The sequence below is a fragment of the Macrosteles quadrilineatus genome, unplaced genomic scaffold (assembly GCF_028750875.1).
Source record: "Macrosteles quadrilineatus isolate MER2022 unplaced genomic scaffold, UCM_ALF_1.0 Scaffold_9__3_contigs__length_116548681, whole genome shotgun sequence".
Classification (NCBI taxonomy): Eukaryota; Metazoa; Arthropoda; class Insecta; order Hemiptera; family Cicadellidae; genus Macrosteles; species Macrosteles quadrilineatus.
Genome location: NW_026542602.1, coordinates 111,248,493 through 111,267,630, shown reverse-complemented (window position 1 = coordinate 111,267,630; position 19,138 = coordinate 111,248,493). Strand labels below are relative to the sequence as shown.

Here is a 19,138-nt window from a genome sequence, read left to right as displayed (position 1 = left end):
GAGGGGTCAAACATACTGTGCGAGTGTGCGGTACATTATGGGGATTTGGGAGAGGTAAATACTATTGGGCGGTCCATGTTGGAGATTCAAAGTGGTACAACATTTTAATTTGATTCAATTTTGAGTTTTTACCAAACAAAAACTCACAGTGTTCTGAAATTGGCCAATACGAATCTTCAATGAGGCAAGTTTTCCTCCTCATCCCATATCTTTTACGTCCAAACTCGTGTGAAAAGTTTCGCGAGTCGCGACTGTTGAAGCGAACGTTGGAGCGGGGAGGAGGGTCCTCGTGATACGGCGGCGGTTATCACAGCGCGGTCGGGACGCCGGCGCGACGTTCACCCAGGCGCCACCTTACGTCAGACCGGCAATTATCCGCAACGATGTTTGTTTTATTCATGCAGAGAGTTCACTGTGTCAGGGAATGCGGTTGTCGTAAAAAGCATTAGCCGATCTTCTACAACGGTCAGTAGATTTGCAGATTAACTATTTATTCTGTATGCGCGTCGAGTTTCGAGTTTTTCTAGCGATTTTAAATCACGTGTAAGGTTTTTAAGTGGAAAAGGTGTATTTTTCTATGGTGACGCACTGGGGAATGTCAAGGTGTTGGAGGGATTTTCATCTGATGTAACGTACTTCATAGAAACTGATTACAATTTTGTGAATTATTACTTATTCGCTCACTTTTATACGAAGACAAAGAAATTGTAGTAAGTTATTTTGCCATCCATTATTACAGACAAGCATAATAAATTAATTTTTAAATTATATATACATTAAAAATAGCCCCTTTGAAAAACATCTCTACTAGTTTATTGACTTTTATTTGCCCCTCTGACCTTTCCCAATCAGATTACCCGTCTTTTTACCTTCTACAGTTACATTTTACTGTGGTTGGTTGCCACAGTCACGTTGAGCCGGTCAGGGACGGAACGAAAGTAGGTATTCGTGTAGCATTTGTTGCTGTGAGCGTGTTTCCATATAGGATGCTCCCAGTAAGGAAGGATCAAGATATTAACATATCTCAGTTCCTATAGTGGCGCCTGTCGTGAGGCTAGTTGTTCTCGAATCGTGTGATGTTACCTTCAAACTCTCTATTCGGGTTTAATATCGTTTAAGATTTTTTGACCTTTAAAGCCGAAACACTTCATACACCGTTGTAACCATTGTGGTTGTTACTCCCAAATAATAACTTAAATATTTTCTTTTCTCTAAATGTCCCTTAAGTCCCTAGGACACCAGGATCTATCTAGGAACCGTTTTAGAAATTACTCCGAACTAGACATAATAGGTGTCACATTATTACATAGCTAAAATCCATTTGTGATTGGTGGGATTTGAACCCAGGACATTGGTGACCAAAGCCTCACACTCTACCATTAGACCAGCTCCCCACCGAACACTAGAATACCGCATACTGTACCCTGCATGGTTTCAGGAATATGTCGTGTTGGACATCCCCTTTTATTCAGCGAAATTCTTTCAGTTAATCAGCAAGGCGACGCTAATCTGAAACATTTTAATTCCCCAATAAAAATTCCACCGTCTCGTTGGAACAGCGCGAATAGTTCAATAAATTAAAGACCCCTAATGATACAAAGGTGATGAAAAAAGGAATGCGAGAATAGCTAGAGTAATGAGAGGCATTAGTAAGAGAACTGAAGCGAGCCGAGAGCCGACCACGCCGCCTAGACAGACCACCGGCTAGTGAGGCCAACTGTGCGGGATTGTACATACAGTAAATACAATAAAACATAACAGAAAACACTATCATTTCCCCACATGTCAAGAACTTAGCTAATCTAATGTTACCAAATCAAACCACCAGAAACTCCACTATTTCAATCACGAAGTGTGTCACAAGTCCCCGAATAGTAGATATCATTTTCAAGAAGATAACAATTTATTAGAAGGGATTACAACAGCCATTGGCTATTGCAGACACCTACGACTGTTACTTTTTAGTAAGCTTACTAGTAGTTACCCGGCGCGCGTTGCTGCGCTAACAAAATATATCTGTCTGTGTGAAAAGCATGTCATTTCTACATTTAAACCGAGGATAGTCAGGGATTGCCCTAGTGCCTTATAATGGTGATTGCGAAAGCAAGACACTAAGAAAATGGTAGTAGCTTAAATTCAGAGGGTAATTCAGTAAGTATTCTTGGGATTAAGACTATTTCTCCCTTAAACCTACCACTAATAATTTTTGCTTAAATCAATTTTGACGTCATTTTTCTAATCGTTAGACTGGTAACGTTGCACAGCTTCGGTGGCTTTAAGTTTCGCAATAGCATTATTGGATTTCCTTCTTTTAATGACAGTAATGTGGTGGGTTGATGACAAATTGAGAGGCATTTGAATACCCGAGATAGCACGCACGATTATTATTCACTTAATAATTTATGTTAGATTGTGTGGGTATAGAACGAAAGAGAAAAATATTAAGGAATTGTCATCCCTTTTATTGTTTATAATACTTTGATAAAGGGTTTTATGTTTTTAATATTTAACATTGGAGAATTTAAACGTTGTTGAGTGCACAGGTGTGCTGCGATTGAGGCTAAATACATTTGGACTTACTCAAAAGTAAAATAGTTTTCTGTGCTGCACTCTGTAGAAACACTGTGGCACTATTTCAAATCATGACTAATGCTAATACAGAATGTTGTGATTATTCAAACCTACAAAACAGTTGGTGAAAGTAAACTTGGCCCACTTAAAACCCTCTGGGACAGAGCCCTTTTGACGGATCTGCACCAAACTTCACACAAACCATCCTCGAAAGATGCTTAATAATGCCTAAGAGTTTCATTACAATCTGTCGAGCGGTTTCGGAGTCCATAAAGTATATACACACACACATACATACATACATAGTTCCTCTTTTATAGATATAGATTACATAGTGGTCATATTACCTTTGATATTATTTTTTATGCCATAGAGAACGTACAGGCTCCCATATAGGCCTACCGGTGTACGTAGGCTATACCCCAGTGCACAGTGGTGGGCGAAGATCGTGTACCTGAATTGCCGCTGAAACATTGAAGGCGCAGCTGAAACGCCCAATTAAAGGAAAATGCATCGACCGATGATTTGGTGAGTTGGTGACTAATATTATAAATTCATTATTTTTGTGTAGTAAATTGTAGGTACACTTTACCTTGACATTTCAAAAGGATTTTAAATTTAATCAATAACGATCACTATGTCATGACCATTTCATGTTCAATTATGTGATTGATATTTAATTTTGTATCAAAAGATAAACACCGGAACTTATCCTTTACAATCGCTTAACTACTGCAAAATTAATATAAATGATAAATCGACAGATTTTTAAAGATAAATCCACATGTGATGGTACAAAGGCAATCTCCATTATGGATATGTTTTTAATAAAGTAGTTTTCCAAACACAACCTATTACTTTGAAGATGGAACCGCAAACTTAGGTTGTTGTTTTGTCGGAGCTGGGTCGTCTTTCTACCAGACCAATTATAAAGCGCGGCAGGTGCGTGTGTGCGTGAGTGTGTTAGTGTGTGAGAGACGCGTCACCGTCGTCGCGACGCTACACGCAAGGCCGCTACGCACAATTTACGCAGCGTCGCGCTATTCTGGGCCCGGGGCCTTGTAAGGTGTGACACCCGACATTTCCGCCCGACCCTGGTCAGTGTCGCACTGCAGTGTCATCACACTCTAGCTGTGACACTGTGTCAACACTGCCACTGTGTCACACTCTGGAGAGCGAGCTGGTCTAGTGGTATAGGGATGGAGTTCAAATCTCGCCAACCACCAATAGATATATCTAAGTGATGATGCCACGACCCTCTAAGCCAAAAAAATCGTGTACTCACTCTAGCACTGAAAATGTGTTTAACATAAGTATTGTCTCACTGTAATTTTTTCTTACTAGCAACATCACGGTCCCACTCCAATCACACGCACACAACTTGTCACACTGTAGCAGCATTGTCACTGTTAAACTCTAAAAATGTATTACAAATGCACAGATGTACCTGTAATCAGTACTACCACTACTCTCATCCCATCACTGTGTCCAACTCACACTGTCATACACTAGCTAATATAATAACATTGGTACATGACACACAATGTCACTGTGTACGTACAAGCATTGTCACACGTGGTGTCTACACTCAAATAAGGTCACACTCTCACACGTTCACGCGGTGTCAAATTCGCATGTTTTCATAATCAGCTACGTCATCACTATAGTGTTGGGATGGATTATTGATGCAGTATGGAGATTTGCTTGGATCATTTCGGCATTGCTGGTAATATACGTAGTAACTTGGCCGACAAGACACTATGTCGACAAGCCAGTTTACCGACAAAGTGAATGAATACAGTACCAACAACCACGTTTTCGACATTTTATTTGGTTTACAGATTAAATTAACACAATATGTTCCACTCTGTTTAACTATTCTAAAATTAATTTTAAAGAATAAATATAAATGTTACATATAAATATCGAATTCTTGCAATTGGAAACGACGAATTTCGACTATGATGAATCGCAGTGAGAAGAAAACCCATTGAGTTTGTAATTCAAATTTTGATGGACTTTCTTGGAAGACTTATGCATTTTGAAGACGATTAAATTCTAACACATGGAGTGTTACATTCGTGTTCACAGTCGGGTTAGTAGCAACACACGAAGCAGGGCCTCGCCGTGATCTCAAGATACGATCACAATAATTGTAGGCTACAAGGCGAGCCCTACCGTGCACGACTTGGGGCCCAGATTCGGGGCTCGAGTCGTCTATTGTTTCACCAATTACAGGTACAATCCCAAAATAATTAGACAACAAACATGTGTAGGTACTGATTTTCACGAGTTAACTCGACCCTGAGCATTACTAGAAAGTTTTAATTTTGTTGGCGTGATGTCGATTTTATTGGATCCGATTGAACGGAGGGTTTTGAATGTATGGCCATTTTACATTTAGTATGCCTACCTTAGACACCTAGATAGATGTTAAAGTAATTTAAAGTCACCTAAATTCAGTCAACTCAGTAAGACGACCCTTTGATCTCATCACATCTAATTTTCTACATATTGTAAAATTTGTGTCTTAACTATGAATTAACCACTTTTCAAAAGCATTACAACAAAAAATTGATAAGTAATTCATTGCTAATGCCATCGAACGTACTTTCTCACGTTTAATCCTTAAATCTTAACAACATTCGTATTATTTTGAGGGATTGATGTTTTACTCATAGAAGAAAATACAGTATCAGCAATCTGACACATACTTTCTTCCATTGATTTGTTAACAAACCTTATCATAGGTAAGCAGTGAGAGAACTATGATTTTTATGGAAAAATGATTCATGGGTTAATCATTTCGATGTAACTTAAAAGCGCTATGTATGACAGATGTTAATCATAATCGATCGAGCCGTGTTTAAAAAATCAAATGTTTCCGTTATTTAATAGGTTTTTATAGGGAAATAACCATAAAAATCTAAATTAAAAAAATAGAACACCTGGAGATACCATGGATTAGTACCACATACAACATTTCAATCTAACCTAACCACAGGAGTGGTTGTAGCTCAGTATATATGTTACACTCAATCTCCGAATTCGGACAATGTCCGAAATTTCTACCCACTCCGCGATGTGGATAGTGTGAAATACCCACGTCGCGGAGTGAGCATTTTATTTCGGACATTGGCCGAAACAAAATGCCAAGACCGCGTTGTGGGTAAACTCATTTACTCAAACGCCGAAGTCAAAACCTTCTTCGGCGATTGAGCAAATTCAAAATACCCACAACGCAATGTGAGCAAAAGTGATTGCCCACGTCGGGTAGTGGATATTTCTAGTTTGTGCAAACGCTGACTAGTATTCTATCAACCACCGTATACCCATAAATCTACATGAAATCCACAATCACTAGGTAAAATAAATACAATTTATGTTTGTGTTTATAATTATTTAATGTATAAATAGCATTTTATAAAATACCAGAAAACAGCAAAATACCGAATAGGAACAAATATAAAAAGGTCCATTACACATACATTGAAATTATGTTTTTCCACTTTACAAAATTTGGAGTAGCCTTAAAACGCCGATTATCACACAGTTCTTGTTAAATCTTTCTTTTAGTTATTGGCACAAGATGGTGCTGCCATGGAATTTAGAATTGCATTTTACGTTTTACTTACGGTAATACATTGATATGATTTACTCAAAAAGTTCTTCTTACAAACACATCTAATAAAACCTTGTTTTTTTAAAGAGGTTGTCGACCTCTTTTAACCTCTTTTTTGCCCGTCCACATTGGCCTCTGTCGTCTTTATTGGCTCGTTCGACAGGCCAAAACAATATCTAAAGAGGTAATCACTGAACGTATATTAACTTGATCACGTGCGTATCACTACAGGACAACCTAAACAAAAAACATAAACGGTAACGAAAACACAATGCAGGTGCAGATCCGTCCATCCTAATCGCAGATAGTGCAAATGATGGGGGTGCCATGTCTAAACGTAAATTCGGCGTTTGCACAAACTAGAAATACCCACAACCCGACGTGGGCAATCCCTCTTGCACACATCGCGTTGTGGGTATTTAAGATTTGCTCAATCGCCGAAGAACGTAATGACTTCGGCATTTGAGTAAATCAATTTACCCACAACGCGGTCTGGGCATTTTACTTCGGCCAATGTCCGAATAAAATGCTCACTCCGCGACGTGGGTATTTCACACTGTCCACATCGCGGAGTGGGTAGAAATTTCGGACATTGTCCGAATTCGGAGATTGAGTGTAACATATACACACACAAATACATCACTTCGAAAAAAACTTTTTTGGGTTCAGAGGGGTAAAAAACGGGTTTCTACACACAAAACTCAAAAATTTTGACGAAAAAATACTTTCTGCATACATGATGTATAGGGGGAAACAGTAAAAACACCATTCATGAAAGTCTTCCACTTGTTCCCTGTAAGTTTATAGCTCAATATAACCACGTTGCTTGTACAAGAGGAAAATGTTAATTCATTATAGTATTTATTGTACTGGCTGTCAACAGTCAACTCGCACCAGAGGTCAACCAACCAATCAACTGATGACTGACAGATGTCGACCCCGACAATGTGCATCACTAGACGCCGTCTGAAGCGTGCATCCATCTTGTTTAGAAGATGTATGAGTATAATCAATCCTGCGAAATGTACAGCATTACAACCATGGGAAATCCATATAGTACGCCACTGACTCCTGATACGAATTTTGGAGACATTAGAGTACTGTTGCAAAGACGTTACTGATTTTTCATCCCTCGACTTTGAAGACCTTATTAATTTCGATATCACATTCCGTTACACACCGACAGAGTGTACTGCGATACAAGACTGGTTTCTATTGACTATAGTCCGTTCGGTCCGTTCACAAAATTTAGGTGGTTTTTAGGACGTTTTTTTCTAGGTTTCCTCGCCACTTTTTTTCTTAATGTACGTTACACAGCTGATTGACAGGTTGAGCTTATTAACAGCTGTCTAGCTGTTTTATTTTAAGGTAGAGTAAGGTAGAAATGATGGGATTGCTTCACACACAACCTCCTAAATTTTGTGAACGGGGTTAAAAACTGCTTTACAAAACCTAACTGAAAGGAAAACTTATTATATCTACATAAAGTTTTATGCCATATCAATATAATAGGAACAAAAGCTAAGGAAGAAAATATAATTTCGATAGCGCAGCAGCCTGTGAGTGGCTAATTTACGCTCTTTTCATGAAAGATATTTCACAGCTGGTTGATAGACGGGACTTCCACTCCAGTATCTAATGTGTTACTTAAAACAGACTGTTGAACCTCAGCGCACATAAGGTCTCGTTCAGCACAACGCTACACCGAGACAGATTGTCTAAGTATGGTGAGTGACCTCGACAACCTTATAACATATGACCCTACAACATGGTCGGTCCTCCTCGGTACCTCCTCACTTGACGACCTCGGGTGGCAAGTCTCCCCCTCGGTACCGCCCCCTAGGTATTACACGTCCACCCTGGAGCCTAAGAAGCCCCTAGGAGCCGGCCTCAGCCTCCAGATGGCCCTTGGACTGAGGATTACAGCGAACTTTCTCTAATCTCGCCGCGGCGCCGCATTCACCCGCCAAATCCGACACCTCGACACCTGTCCTGCTTTGAGCGGCACAATGCCACAATGTGCGGTGCAGGAAATTGAAAATAAACAGTTCCATGGGCAGGGGCGGAAATTGGCCTGACAATAAACAATCGGTCGGGTGTCATTCGTGAAATATTGTTTGGGTGGTGAGCTTGTAAACAACTATTTTTATACAATACAGTTTGAGAAGTAGACCTACGCAGCTTTACAAATTGACACACTAATACTAGAATGACCGTTAGCAAATTATTTATTTGTAGGGGTGTTATTTCATTTTTTACTTTTAATTTTACTAATAGCTGTTCAGCAGGCCAGATTTGTTGCATTTCAGGATAGAATGTTTGCATATATATATATACTAGTTGTACGATCTTTTGTACAATTACGTCTTTGTACAGTCGTGAATATTAAATTATAGGCTATCACTGTAAGTTTTCGTCATGCTTCGAGATGTATTTCAGCAAACGTTTTTGATTAACAAGTCGATTTATCAACTTGGTGATTATGCGTAGGATATTGACACTTTATTCACACAATTTACCATCTCCTACGCAGTAACCTTTATACTTGAAATATTCTATTATAACTATTTCTGGTTGTTGTCCTTCTAAAAAAAAGTAATATTGCATGACGTTGTCTGATTTTCAGCCATAACCATAAGGTTTAAAAATAACGCAGTTAACTTTTTATATGCTATTTAGTAATTTTGTACACACAATACATTTATAATTAATCGTATTTTTTTTATTCTACCACCGGTACTCTAATTCGTGCTACATAACAATTAGCCTATTTTAATGTCATATGATGTGTTTTAGTATAAACAACAAAACTCTTCCTGACATCTTCAGCATGCAGAGAAGGCAAGAAACTGCGCAGCATTTATTTCATTCGGACTATTTTACTGTTCTACCATAGCGTATTAATTCCAAACTGTTACACAACACACTACAATGTCTAGTAGAACTTCGCCTCGATTACGAAAATAAACAAGGATAATTAATTACAGTGTGGCAATCCGATCGAACAACTCGTGACAATTAAACAGAAGATTAATTCTAATTTATACTTTCCCAGTTGGCAGCGTCGGTGGGGCGGGGCGCCGGCGCCTCACTGATAACCCTTGACATGGTGCCGTCGCGCCATACGCCAACCATACGCCATATACGCAACCATATCCGCCATCCGCAGCCGCCCAGTCCCTAGAGCGACTATCGGTGGCGGTCAATACTTCAAGAAGTTACTTTCGTTATATTTGTAGTGGATCGGATACAATAATTTGGAACCCTTTGAAAATGTTGGTTGTGGGAGTACACCTTTTTTCTGACCCTATTCTGAATGTTTTCCAGTTCGTGCCCGGTCTGGTAAAATGCTTAAGTTACAGCTCCATGACTAACACATATTGAATTGTTGCAGCTTATAAAGCTTTCAGAAGTGTTATGATAGAAACTCCCGCTAATGCTCTGGTTTGATTCATGAAACCTTTTACAAGTACCGGCGCGGCGGTCATGTAGCCGTCTCGCCCGGTGATCATGAAGGCCACACGACCGGACGACTGGAGTACGGAGCCGAATTGCCGCGTAGAAGCTTGTTAGTGAAATTTATTCCGCGGGAAGAGGAAAACGGCAATTAATCGTCGAAGGGAAGGTAATTGACGCAGTTTGGACCTATTTGTTCCATCGTGCGTTGTAATTAATAGACCAATTACACTGTTTGTTCGCCACCGGCAGCGCCTATCACAACACCCTGTACATGTATATGTGATACGTAACGTGTATATTCATACCCTGTGTCGGAGGTATTTACGTAACTGTGTTGTGTACGTGATGAATCTCGTGTAGATAAGTCTAATTTACATCAGGTCGCGGCAAATCTACATACTCCCTCATAGGTTTGCCATTCTTATCGATCGGCTGAAGACAATTTCATTGCCAGTGAATGTTGACTGACACTAGATCTTTACGTTTTGTCAGTGGCTATGTAATACTGTTTGAAAACTTTTAACAAAACTACTTTAGAAGAAGACTATTGCTTTGCCACGATTATAAAACAAAAAATGTAAGGGTAAACTGTACAACACGAACCTACGAAAATAAATACGTCATTATTTTGCGCAGTCACATATGACCTCGCATGACGTTTTAAGACAGGTTTGAATTTTTATAATAGAATGAGTAATCTAGTTACGTTATTCCAATTCAGAAATTGTGGGTAATGGGCAGAAATGTGGACCTTATACAGGATATTTGTTAAATCGTTGCACGTTCTGTACTGTATTTTATCTCAGTGAGTTTTAACGGAGTGTATAATACTCATCGCGTCTATAATAAGTGTATAAGATTCAAACACCTGTTAGCAACTGCAAAATTTTATTTTTCATCTAAGGAGAAAAACAATGAGAGGAGGGGGTCTGGTGGGTTCGCACCATCGCACTCGCAGAGAACGGTTTAGAAAGCGTCGCCCCTCGGTCTGCGATTACCATTGAATCGACTTCACACCCAAGATGTGCGGAGGCGTGGAGTGCCTGAACATTGCAGCGAACATCGCGATGCAATGCCAATGGTCTGGTGTTCATTCGGTTACAGGTTTCTTGGCATCATAGAGCCAAAGGTTACCTCAGTACGAAAAAGTAGAGCCGGGTCCAGAAAATTATTCAAATGTTATGAAGTACGGAAAACAGCTAAATAATCTCCTAGCACCTTCTGCACATTTCAACCACGTGAAGAGGGTAATATGTTTCACTATTGGCAGAATTCAATATTAAAAAATCAATTGTGGTACAGTATGTAAAAAATAGTTATTTTAGTGAAAATCCAATCAGGCAAATAAACATTCGCTTAGTCTGCAGGTTTGCTGCAGTGGGGGAATTTGTTTTAATTGATAGTTATACTTAATATTTCAACCTTAACCGAGTGTTTTCTTACGTGTTTTTCGCAGTGACTCAGAAGAAAAGAAAAACAATACAAAAGAACTGGAAAATTATGGTGTTGAAAATTACATAGTATTTTTAATCCAAGTCGTTGAATGATCTCTTCATGTTAATGAGTAGAGTAATAAGTTAGATTTTACTGATGCTTACAGATTCTTTTTTTAACTAATCCTCTCTTACAGCCTTGTAAACTAGCCTTGTAAAAGACGAATATTTTAAATTGGCTACTTAATGACAGAAAAGAGCGCATGTACTAATAATCTCTACAGTGTTTTGCCTTCCGAGAAAGATTCCCTGCATTCAGGCCGCGCGCCTTTCAACTCTTGAACACATTTCAACAAAAATTCCTTCCCAGTTTTTTGCCATCGAGTCGTTTGTACCACCTAGAGAGATAATTGAGAAAACCCTCGGAAAGTTATCTTGTTCCTGTATTGTCAGCGCGAACTTTGATATACATGTAGATATCGGCTGTGTAAAGGTTATCTGACAGATACCGTGTGAAATATGGCGCTCGAATGTTCGGTATTTGAGAAATTTCCAAGGTTTACGTAATGGATTTGATTGTCGTGGTCGCACCTTGAACACCCGTTGTCGATTGAATACACTACAATCAATATATTTCCGCAAATAAAGTTATACAGTTTAGGTATAGAAAACTAGTATTTATAGTACTTGCTTAACTTGTTTCTTTAAGTTTCACGTGTACCGACAATATTTCTATGATGGCCCTAGTTGAAATATTTAGAATAAACCAGTTTGTAAACATGTTAAATCGTAGAGACGTGCCACTATGGATATAACCTAGTTTGGCTTTACATTGTAGCAGACATTACCGATATAAAAAGTTTTTCAAGCTGAGAGTATTATCAGATATTCACATAAAGTGGGAGATCATTGGTTCACAACTCCACAAAGCTGAAATTTATAGGCATTGAATAAATTATAGGAGATTGTTAAGAGCTGAACCCGAACCTTCAGGGCAGAAGTTCCACTTTCAAAACTATACCTTCAAAGAATCTTCTTCTTTTTCTCCATAAAAAAATGGAAAATTATTTGATTTTTAGGACCCTAAAAAGGGGGGACAGAGATAAAGTACAAACATGATGGTCATAATGAAAACATAATACAATCTTTTATGATTTAAGGGTAAATAGTTGAAACCCCCAATTTGTTGGATTTAAAACTCAGTTTCCATAACCTTGCTGGTTCGCGAACTCATTCAGTTTATAAGTTCTACACCTTCAACTAGTTGGTGTCTGATCATCAAACTACACCTTAACGCCAAATGTTATCAAAATCAGACCAAAATTATTCGAATTACCGAGTTCACGGACACATACATGTATACAAACATTAACTAATAGTGTTGATTTTTCGTCATTCCGAAATGAAAAAGTAAAACTGCGCCACATACGGTAATAGCTAGGGAAATGAGCTAAAATAACATACATCTACAAAGAAAGTTACTACATCTACAAAAACAGTAGCCAACTGATATCTCGAACAGTGTCGATTGTAGCGTACAAGGCGCCAGTTATAAGCTCTTGACGCAAACTAGCTGCATTGATAACTTCAGGAGACAAGTGAAGTTTTATATAACACTTAGAACAACACGGCACAAGTGCATGCCTTCTGATAAGGGGAATTGTATATACCAAATAAATTTGATGTTATTAAGCAAATCATTTCAGAAATGGTTAGGTCTGGCGGTACCCGAGTTAAAGTATTAACGTGTTCCATTGCCTTCTCATCTATACTGCCAAATTTAAGTCAGTTGGACGTGTTTGTCGTACGTTTAAGGTTGAGTCAGCTGATGTTGGATAAATAGTTCTAGTTTATTTTAGGATAGATTTTACGACGTGTAGCTATTATATTTAAACTTTGATGACATAGGGTAAGCAATCGTATTAAAAATATCATTTTATAAAAAAAATATATATTTGCAATGTTTAAATAGTGTTAAACTATTGGCAAACAACTTAACACACTTAACTTAACTCATACGCAAATAAACCTTCAGCTCTCTAAGTATAATAAATATTATAGGAGATAAAAATATTTAGTCGACTCTGACACTCAAATGTCACCAACATGAAACACACATAACCAAAGGCTTTAGACAATAATTGTATAATATCTATTGAGATGGCCGATTTACATGCACTATCCAAAGCCAGTAAGCCTAATGCTTATTGACAAATTAATTAACAATAGTTAAGTCAGCTATACTGAAATCAGTAACGCCCTTGCGTTCCACAACGGCTACGTTGTAAAAATTCACTTATTGTATTCCAGACAAAAAAATACATTAAAATTTCCTTCAGCGTATAAAAATATACAGATAAAAATATACAGACTACCATCAAACACAAATAATTGTTGATTTAATTACGCAAGTAACTGCCTGAATTTATAATGGATTTAATTTTACTCACTTTAGTTTTAAAGCGTTCCATTTTTCTAATTTTTACATATTATATTTGGACATATTAAAACTATGTAGTTTCACGTGTTACAAATTACATTGATAAGGTTAAGTAAGCTGAAATAAACAAAACAGAATTTAGTAATACAAACAAATAATCACACATGATTTTAATAAAATAAAAGAATAGCATACAAATAATAAGTATAGCTGACGTATTTTTAACATTAGATATATGGAAAGTTATCTTTAGAAAGGAATTGCGACCTTACAAGGCAATTTATAAAATAATGGATAGTTTTGCGCAAGGTTTCTCGTCATGACGAACATTTTAAGTAGGCTACTGTAGGCCTATATGGTTTATGGGGGTGTGACTTTTAGTTTTCTCAAAAAATCATGGTTACTTTGGGATTTATATATGGATTGGTGTAGATAACCACCATGTACCCATGAACCAAATATAAGAATAAACAATTACCAATTCTTGGGGATTTTTCAACAGTTCCTAGTGAAAGTACTGTTTATTTTTAGAAAGATAGTGGGTAGTTTTAATAAAAATTGAATAAAAACTTGTTTATTCCCGTTGAAATGCAGTTAGCGTTGATAAGGTGTTGATAATGAACGGGTCAGGGCCTATCTATCTACATACAAGGCGCTAGCCATATCTGCGGTATCAATGGAACTGTAGGCTACGTCAGATCGGACCTACATTAATATACACAACTGGTGCATCAAGCTGGCAGTGGCATATCAACGATCTGGTAATAAATTGATTACCGCGTGCCGACTACCCTATTCTCATGACAATTCGCCGGAGAAAACGTGCTGGACAGAAAAAATGATTTTTTTTCATATATATTTAATACTAGACTTAATACATAATAAGAAAAAATACCTCCGCCGCAGCAAACCTACAGACTAAGCAAATTTTAATATACCTGGTTAGAATTCCACCAAATTATTCCCTTAAAACTGACATATTTATTTCGTCTTTAAATATCATTAATTTTAATGAGTACCTACTTAAGTTTGCTTCAGGGAAGAAAATAGGGGTTTTTTCTATTGAAACATCTAGCTTAGTATGAAGTAACTAAGTTTTAACGATGATTTATAATAATACACACCCATTGAAAAATAAGCGTTATATAATATCAAAACGATGTTGTGCTTATAAATGGTATCAAAATGATCCGCAAATAAACATGTGAATGCTAGTATTAGAGGAAATACATAGTACGCGAAGTACTTATTGGCCAAATGCAATAAGTAAAAAATTCCAGTATCAAACTAAATAATTGAGTGGCAAAAATGATACAAGATACACAATATTAAAACGAAGACAGTATTTTTTTGTATTAAAACTCTGTATAACTAAGCCTAATTTACCCTATTTTTTATTATCCTATTTACAGAACTATACCTACATATTATTTACTAATATTAGATGCCGGGTGTACCCCCCCTCCTATAAACACACAAAGCTAATACCAACTAAACTATTAAAACTCTTAAATAATAACTACTGTAACCCTTAAAGGGGTTTTGCATATGCAAAAATCAATTCAGATTCAACTGAACATCAAAAGTGCCTACTATAGATAACTCTTGTTATCATTGGCACGTTAATGAAAACCAAAGTGTTAACAAACAAGTTGACCCATCAGATAACGTGAGTGAGAAATGTGCAACAATTCACAGCCTTCTCGGCTTTGGTTTCTCGCCTCTTAACTGCCTACTTGTCAATCAAAACAACGTTATAACTATTTATGGAATCAAGATTTATCGTAGGTGTTGTTGAATAACATGTTGTGCGTGTTAAACGACATTGGGTGCTACAAGAAATCCCACCTAAATGGACCAGTGTCAAGGGTTTATTCAAAGCAAACATTGTTGAATAAATCTTTTGTAACGGGTTATTTTGTAATTCCTACTTTTTAATTAGGGAGTTGAAAATAATTGTTTGTGGGGATATATTTTTTATAATTTTACTTTGTTATTCTATGATTCAATGCCAGTGACATTTTACATATTTTTTTAGGAATGGTCGCAGTATCATGTGTTTAAACTCATAACGATTTTGAATTTTGGATACCTAAGTATTCATCAGGGACCAGCGTCGGGAATTTAGGCAAAATATTGTGTGACTATCAGAATCCATGGACATTAAATATTGAAGAGAAAATCAACATATAATCCTACACATGCCAAAACAATCAGTTAGGCTAATAAGACAACCAATTGGCATTTAATTACAAACGCTGTCAGTCTCTCACTGATTGAAGTAATTTTTGTAAACAAAATTATCCCAACCTTTAATTCAGACCGTACTTAGAAAATCAGGTTTGTGATTATTTGCGTAACAGAGCAATATTTATATCAACTATATTTAATATATTATATTTGCATTTTTGATAATTTTTAACTTTTATTTAAACTCAAATAAACATGACAAAGTTAAAAAAAGTTTATTTTATAACCTCCTGTGACTAAAATTTTGTCATTAATTTAATTGGTTGTAACTCCGTACCAGGGCTTGCTGTTTACTAACACATTGCGATAGCCTATGTATTGATTGAAGGACTTCAGTCAAATCATAAATTTCCTAGAATGAAAAACTATGGACCAATAAAATAATTATCTGGGCAGAAGACCAATCATTTCGACATGACAGTAATACAAATTTACAACATTTTATGTAGTGGGTATTTAAGTAGATTTGTATTCACCAAGCCTCACCTAACAGATTTGTAAAGTAACTTGCCTCACCTAACAATTATTGTCAATATTAAAAAACCCAAAGTAATGTTTTTACAATACATGTGAAAATAGTACAGCAAATTATAATTGTGCGTGACAATCCTCCAAATTTAGTAAAAAACCACTATTGAAACACAGAATATTAATTAATTTCATGAAGCATACTACTAAATTATCGGTAAACATTGTCCATTTAAAAAAGTTTTCAATACGGGTAATATACAGGGTGTTCATTTGAAAACTTTCCATATCTGTTGTGTGCAAAGGTAAGGCTTTTAACACTTGTTTGTTCTCATTTCCCCCTAATTTGGACATGCCAAATCCAATAAAATTATTTTCAATTTCGAAAAATGCCCCAAAAGGGCCCAATTTGGGGGGTAGGGGTGCTTTTTGAGAAATTTTCAAATGTAAACATGGGTTGTGTGATACATCAATTTAAAGGTCTAATCACCCCGACTATTTTGGTGCAATAAAAATGTAATTATCTTTAACCGTATTTACAGGGTGGGTCAAAACGTTTTTAAAAAGGACTTTGAAGTTAAGTGCCGTATTACCCAAACTACTGAACGGAACAGCGCCAAATTTCTTTCCAAGCTTATTCTTGATCTACTCTTTAAGATAACTTGTAATAAGGGCATTTTCCATGTTATCTTCTAATTTTTAAAAAATCTCAAATTTTAAGAATAAAAGAAAGGTGAAAACTCAAACTTCTTAAATAGCAAGGTATGACAAATTTCATACCACGTGAAAGGTCCTTTTTTAACAAACATTTTACGTATTTAAGTTTTCTTTCTATCTCTAACCGTTTAAAAATTGCAGTAGAAAAACTGAATTTTTCATAGTAATATTGTAACTAGTTTTCTAATAAAACAGCCAAAATTCGTCTCTAGACACATTTAATGGTGCATTAACTGAAGGAAACAATTCATAATTATTGATACCCTGATTGACAAACAAGTCGTTACGTTTTAATTTGTGAAAAACAAGTCTTATAGCTGATGAGGACAACCTACATGTGGGCGGCTTTCTGTAGTACCATTGACTAGTCAACGGTAGTACTAATTTCAAAAAGTACTATTTTCTGTAGCATCTAATCGAATATGGTGTACACTTAAAAAAATAGACTTTATTTTTACTTATTGGTCAGAACAAAAGTGTTTCAGGATAATTGCAAAGTGTTTAACAATAAATATCCAGGTAAGACCTTAAGTCATAAAGCTGTAAATGATTTGGTTAAGAAATTTCTGAAACTGGCTCAGTTCCCAATGAGAAAAAAACAGGATGAAGGGTCCAAGATGAACTGACACAAGTAAAAGTAGTTGATCAATTTGTAATTAATCATAATACATCGTTGAGCAAAGTGCAATGTGTTTTGTTAGAAAACTAGTTATAATTTTACCATAGAAAATTCAGTTTTTCTACTGCAATTTTTAAACGGTAAGAGATAGAAAAAAAACTTAAATACGTAAAATTTTTGTTAAAAAAGGACCTTTCACAAGGTATGAAATTTGTTATACCTTGCTATTTAAGAATTTTGAGTTTTCACCTTTCTTTTATTCTTAAAATTTGAGATTTTTTAAAAATTAGAAGATAACATGGAAAATGCCCTTATTACAAGTTATCTTAAAGAGTAGATCAAGAATAAGCTTGGAAAGAAATTTGGCGCTGTTCCGTTCAGTAGTTTGGGTAATACGGCACTTAACTTCAAAGTCCTTTTTAAAAACGTTTTGACCCACCCTGTAAATACGGTTAAAGATAATTACATTTTTATTGCACCAAAATAGTCGGGGTGATTAGACCTTTAAATTGATGTATCACACAACCCATGTTTACATTTGAAAATTTCTCAAAAAGCACCCCTACCCCCCAAATTGGGCCCTTTTGGGGCATTTTTCGAAATTGAAAATAATTTTATTGGATTTGGCATGTCCAAATTAGGGGGAAATGAGAACAAACAAGTGTTAAAAGCCTTACCTTTGCACACAACAGATATGGAAAGTTTTCAAATGAACACCCTGTATAAATAGCTTGAGTAGTTTTAATGGGAACAATAAATTTTAGTGCAGAAAGTACTTCTCCGATTTTTAACATTTACTTACAATGAACATTTATTTTTAATCCAAAATAATTTTTTGAATCCTGCGTAATTTTGCTATATGATTAAGTACAGTTACAAATAATGTTGCACATAAATCGATTAATTGTTAAACATAATAAAAAGTCAGAAATAACAAATTCGGAATAAGAATCGACCAAAGCACTTTTCTTAGATTGTTAATAATCCAAACACGGATTGGTGCAATACATTATTTTGACTTGCAGTGGTTGTCATTCTCACACAAAATGTAACTTTTCTGAAGCCTGCGTGATTTTTAAATAAGCTCTATATAATATAAACTAGTACAGTAACTAATAATTCTGCACATAAATAAATTACTAAAAACATGGTAAGTAGGAAAGAACAAACCCGGACTAAAACTCGGCCTCAGCACTTTTCTTACAGATTTTTAATAATCTAAACTCGAAACACATTGTTGTAATAAATTATTTTGACTTGTTTGTGTCATTCTCACAAAAAATTAGCTAGTAATCTTGTACCTTCAATTAATTAATGCCACCTAAATAAAACGTTGTATCAAATTAACCACTTAGCTAAACAATTTTTAAAATTAACCTAAAATAAAATAAATAGTAAAATAGTGTTAATTTACCTGCAGCCTGTGTCCTCCTACCCGCCTCGTCTCCTAGAAGGGGTGAATGTTTCCTGCACGACACTCCGGCTATACAAGCCACTACGAGGGTTACAATCACGATTCTGTTCACTGACATTGTGGCACTCCACTCACATAACACTAA

The 19,138-nt window shown here is 36.3% G+C and overlaps 1 protein-coding gene across 1 annotated transcript in view; it reads right to left on the bottom strand.

Annotated features, from left to right (window-relative positions):
* Positions 1–19,138, bottom strand: part of LOC129004175 (dorsal-ventral patterning protein Sog-like) — a 44,460-nt gene extending 25,322 nt beyond the window's left edge. Inside the window, exon 1 of the mRNA XM_054432632.1 lies at positions 18,994–19,138. Coding sequence (XP_054288607.1) covers positions 18,994–19,111 — 118 coding nt within the window. The 5' untranslated portion in view covers positions 19,112–19,138. The remainder of the gene's footprint in view (positions 1–18,993) is intronic.